The sequence below is a fragment of the Quercus robur genome, chromosome 1, assembly GCF_932294415.1.
Source record: "Quercus robur chromosome 1, dhQueRobu3.1, whole genome shotgun sequence".
Classification (NCBI taxonomy): Eukaryota; Viridiplantae; Streptophyta; class Magnoliopsida; order Fagales; family Fagaceae; genus Quercus; species Quercus robur.
In genome coordinates, this window is record NC_065534.1 from 30,838,308 (window position 1) to 30,843,232 (window position 4,925).

General features: G+C 33.4%; 1 protein-coding gene across 2 annotated transcripts; it reads left to right on the forward strand.

Moving 5' to 3' along the window:
• Positions 1-304: 304 nt before the first annotated feature.
• LOC126729494 (uncharacterized) lies at positions 305-3,228 on the forward strand. 2 transcript variants are annotated; one of them, XM_050434907.1, is made up of 9 exons: positions 305-471; positions 1,283-1,357; positions 1,444-1,509; positions 1,602-1,699; positions 1,798-1,835; positions 1,920-2,007; positions 2,137-2,439; positions 2,688-2,753; positions 2,851-3,228. In XM_050434907.1, exons 2-9 carry the CDS (start codon positions 1,297-1,299, stop codon positions 3,004-3,006), a joined length of 876 nt encoding a protein of 291 aa, XP_050290864.1. In that variant the 5' UTR covers positions 305-471; positions 1,283-1,296; the 3' UTR covers positions 3,007-3,228. The 2 variants fall into 2 exon arrangements, with proteins under 2 accessions (XP_050290864.1, XP_050290865.1); XM_050434908.1 differs by having other exon boundaries at positions 325-471; positions 1,267-1,357.
• Positions 3,229-4,925: the final 1,697 nt, after the last annotated feature.

Genomic DNA, 4,925 nt, shown 5'->3' on the forward strand with positions numbered 1-4,925 from the left:
AAACCAATACGGTAATATGCTGCTAAATTTGTTTTTTCAAAAGAAGAAAATAAAAATCTAAAAATTAAAAAACAAAAAACAAAAAATCTGTACTCATTGATGGGTACGTGTCATTGGGACGCGGCACAAAACCTTAGTAGAACATAGAACGTGTCAAACTTCTATGCGACCACGTAATACTAAGTCAAAATGCCTTTTCAGTTTCTTTCCGACAAAGCAAACAAAAAAGAAAACTCTTTCTTTTCAAAAAAAAAGAAAAAAGAAAAAAAGAAGATTCTCTCTCTTTTCACTGTGTCGTGTGTACACTTTACATACTTTTCTGGTCGCTTTTATTCAACGCGTTCAACGGTTCTCTATTTAAAACCACACACTCTCCCATTTTCTCTCTCGCTCTTTGTCTCTGTCTCTCTTTCTTTGTTGTTGTAGCATTGTTCCATTTGGATCTGGTTGATTTGGGTTACAGACTTCTAGGTAAGATGTTTATCTGCTTCTTTTTTGTTGTTGTTGTGGTCTTGTATTTCAAGTTATGTCAGTTAAATGCTGATCTGGGTTGGTCTTCTTTTTGAGTTTTATGTGTTAAAGTTGATTACTTGCTGCCAAAATATCTAGTATATGTATATCATTGTTGCAGTTTCTGGGTTTCTCTTATTTATTTAGTTATGTGTTTGTTTTATTTTTTTACTTTTTTATGTGTGTGATGCGTTCTGTTAAGATTTGACAAATGCTTAGGGTTTTGTTCTTCCAAATCTTGCAATGCCTGTTGCCTTTGGTTTCAGTTTTGCGATCTGGGTTGATTGGAGTTTTGAGGCATTTTAGATTTTGATTTGGGAGCAAAGTGTTTGGTTTCTCGGGAATTTGAAATGTCAAAATTCAAACTACGGTTAATGAAGTTTGAATATTTGTTGATATACTAATTTGCGGTCAATCTTAATTGCTTCAGTCGTCTATGAGGGCTTTTTAAAAATTACTAAAAGAAAAAAAGAAAAAAAAAATTTTGATGTTCCACGTTGTGGCAGTTTAAATAAAGTCACCATTTTTTTATTGCAAGTTTTCTTTTTTATGCAGATCCACATTTTGATGTCTAGAAAATTATAATGTGCATTTTTTATTTCTGTTGTGGTTATTTTTCAAGAAATAGTTTTCTTTGGTTATAATTTATTTCTGTACATTTCTGAGTATGAAAATTATTTTAGTGAGATGATGCCAAAAATTAGTTAAGATACAAAATTCATGCTTTAGCCATATTGAAATATTATCTTTATACAGTCTTTCTAATTTGTAGCATTCTAGTTCAAAATGGAAAATGAGGATCAGTACCTACATGCTTCTAAGCCAAAATTTGAGTGTCTTCTATTCGGTAAGCATTTTGTACAAGTTCCTCTTCATTTTCAATTTTCTTGCCATGAGGAGCATATTAACCAGATATGTATATCTAATTTCCAGATCTGGATGACACCCTTTACCCTCTTAGTTCTGGTTTGTCGGTACAAGTCACCAAGAATATTCAAGGTAATGCATGCATTGTAGTTGAAATGTTTAATTCTTCTGGAAATAAAGGAAAGTCTTAAGTTCTTAACCCTTCTCTGAATTCCCTACTGCAGAATATATGCTTCTGAAACTTGGCATAGAGGAGAAAAAGGTTCCTGAATTATGTTTTTCGTTGTACAAGGATTATGGTACAACGATGGCTGGTCTCAGGGTATGCTATGGTCTTAGTATTCTTTTTTCAATAATTGTTTCTGAAAATATGTATAATGTAGGGCAGGATGATAATGAATTTCTCTTTTTATTTTTCAGGCTGTTGGATATAACTTTGATTATGATGACTTCCATGGGTACCAATCTCTCTCTCTCTCTCTCATTGTCTTCAAAACGTAAAAATTACAACTTTTGTCATCTCTTACTTTCCTCTTTAACAGTTTTGTTCATGGAAGATTGCCCTACAATTTGCTAAAACCTGACCCTGTACTGAGGGGTCTTTTGCTTAGCCTGCCTATTCGGAAAGTTGTGAGTTTCTTTCTCCCAATCTATACATTCGAATTGCTCTTAACGGTTGGGGTCTTGGGGTTGGGTATCTTGGGTAGTAGCTTGCCATGTAGCTTTTTTCTCATGCTGATGTATGGTCTTCTTGTTTAGGTCTTTACAAATTCAGATATGGCCCATACTGCTAGAGTGCTTAGCAGGCTTGGATTGGAGGACTGCTTTGAAAGGATTATATGCTTTGAAACTCTGAATCCAACCAACAAAGAGAATGTTCCTGTGGAAGAGGATGACACAGAATTGGGGGTCCCAAGATCAAGTACCATTTCAGGGACAAATGAGTATATGAGTGAACCTAATGATAGTTCAGTACTTCCCAGCACCCCAGTTATTTGCAAACCATTTGAAGAATCATTTGAAGAAGTTTTCAAGATAGCCAATATCAACCCTCAAAGAACAGTAAGAATATTAATTCATTTCCCTGGAAATTTTTTAGCTCTGCGGTGTGAACAGGTTGAATCCAGTTTGTGGGATTTGCTTTTGTTTTGCATCTTTCTTCCATGTAAAGCCTCCCTGATACTGATTGTTAGGGCCATTTACTTTCTCACCATACTCTATTAGTCTTCTGCATATTTTCCATATCTTGAATCTTTTGCCTGCCACCCACTAATCTTTTATTAACATTGTAATTTCTCGCTAATTTGCAGGTGTTCTTTGATGATAGTATTCGTAATTTACAGACTGCAAAGCGTTTGGACCTTCACACTGTGATGGTTAGCTATTTATTTCAAATGATGAATAAAATTCCTGCATTTTGATTATTGTAATAGTGCTTATTGAACTAATTTAACTATATATGCATGGCTGTAGGTGGGCAGTTCTCACCGCCTTGAAGGCGTGGATCATGCACTGGAGAGCATACATAATATCAGGGAAGCACTGCCAGAGCTCTGGGAAGCTGAAGGGAAGTCTGAAAACATTGCGTATTCAGGAAAGGTTGCAATTGAGACATATGTGAAGGCTTAGCTGTGGTGTGAAAGAAAATAAAGTTTTTACCACCCCCTAGATGCATGATTGTATTTATTCTAGATAGATTAGATCTCCTATCACTAATATAATTGAAGTCTTTATAATTTATGTGTCATGTGACTTGTTAGTTACCAAATCCATGTTTCTTGTAATAGAACTTCCTAAACTATATCCATTATATGCGGGGTGGATGATGATGCACCTCTATTTCTAACATAATTTTCTTTCCAGTTCCACTGCCTGCTTTCTTTTTATTTTTTTTATATTTTAAAACTCACTTTTCTTGGTAAAATTGTAATTTTGTTTTTTGGCCAACTTATAACAGAAGGCTAATTCAGAGTTTCAAACGCACTGAGGGTTAAAAAACTGTATCATGGAAGATCATATTTTAAATTTGTTTCCTTCAGCTTTACAATACCTTCCAAGCAAGTCTGCATATGTTTCAGTTCTTGACTTTTGGGAGGGCAGAATATTCTATGGAGCCTAATGTCATAGAGAGGAAGGATGAGAAGGTGAGGGGAGAGGCGAAGGAGGTTTTCCACTGTATAATAAAGTAGGAGAAATGCTAACGAGTGTCCTTAAGACACTGGTTAATAATCAATTTAAAGAAAGTTTTTATGGGAAATGAAAAAAAAAAGTAATTAATATTTTGACAGCTTTTTTCATTTCCCATAAAAGTGGTATCAAAACTTTTTTAAAATGGATTATTAAGGAGTGCCCTAAGAGGTAAAGTAGATACAAAAAATAAATAAATAAATAAAACTTCTGAACTAAGAGGTAAAGAAATAGTTGTTGATTTGCTTGGATTCAATTATCAAATTTGTTTTTGCTTATTCCAGTTAAGAGTCATTATATTAAAGCTTCCAGAATAGATTCACTTGCTTTTTACACTCTACGAATGTGAAAACAAGTTAATAAAAAATTCAGTAATAATAATAATAATAAAATTCCAATTGTGGTTCATGATTCCGCCCAGTGGCTTAACGCAACTGCAAGCAAAGAGAATATAACTTTTATTGATGGGAATATAACAGAAGGCTAATCCATGGAGCTTAATCTATTGTGTTGATCATATGCTGAACTCTTACCAATCCTATTATTAAACAATTTGTCCAAAATAGGTCTTTGCATTGATGCATTCATGTCACCATAGACCTATAATTGGCTATATCCAAATATATATATATTTATATAATGTAACTTATAACGGTTGGTAGACAAGATGTGAATTGGGGTAAGTGTCTTATAACTTAGTAATACTTTGTCTCATTACAATGGAGGGTATGGGATCCATTATCATTAGCATGAGTTTTTATTTATTTAAGAAAAGGATGCTCTATATTTCAAGAAAAAATATTTTGTATACTATAGAAACTAGACGTTGAGCTAATGTTAAGTTCGAAATTTGGTGAGACCCTTTAGAATTTAAAGGCCTTCAGTTAAGTAAAATTAAAATAAAGAACATAGAATGTAAGTTTAATAAAAGTAGAAGCACGGGTAAATTATAATTTACCCACTTGTGGTTTGGCCGAAATTTAAGTTACCTACTTGTGGTTTGAAGTTTGACACTTTACCCACTTAAGGTTAGGTCAATTAGATTTCTACAACTCACTTTTGTTAAAAACAGAGCTAAATATGTAATTTTATTTCACTTTTATGCCTCTCTCCTCCAAATACACAAAAAACATAAAAATACAAGATAAAAAGCTATCTATCGGAACACTTGTATCATGGAATTTCAAATCAAAGATAGGCAACTTAAATTTTGGTCAAACTTGAGGTGGGTAAAGTATCAAATTTTAAACCACAGGTAGACAACTTAAATTTCAGCTAAACCACAGGTGGGTAAGTTGTAATTTGCCCTAGAAACAAAGATGATGGGAATGTAAGACTTTATGGTCAAAAGATACCAAAGA

What these genes read in the sequence shown, in the direction of transcription:
- LOC126729494 (XM_050434907.1), top strand. Translation starts at nt 1,297, where the DNA reads ATGGAAAATGAGGATCAGTACCTACATGCTTCTAAGCCAAAATTTGAG. An exon ending in CAACGATGGCTGGTCTCAGG is followed by an intron (nt 1,700 to 1,797) that starts GTATGCTATGGT and finishes TTTATTTTTCAG; the next exon opens with GCTGTTGGATATAACTTTGA. An exon ending in GATTATGATGACTTCCATGG is followed by an intron (nt 1,836 to 1,919) that starts GTACCAATCTCT and finishes CCTCTTTAACAG; the next exon opens with TTTTGTTCATGGAAGATTGC.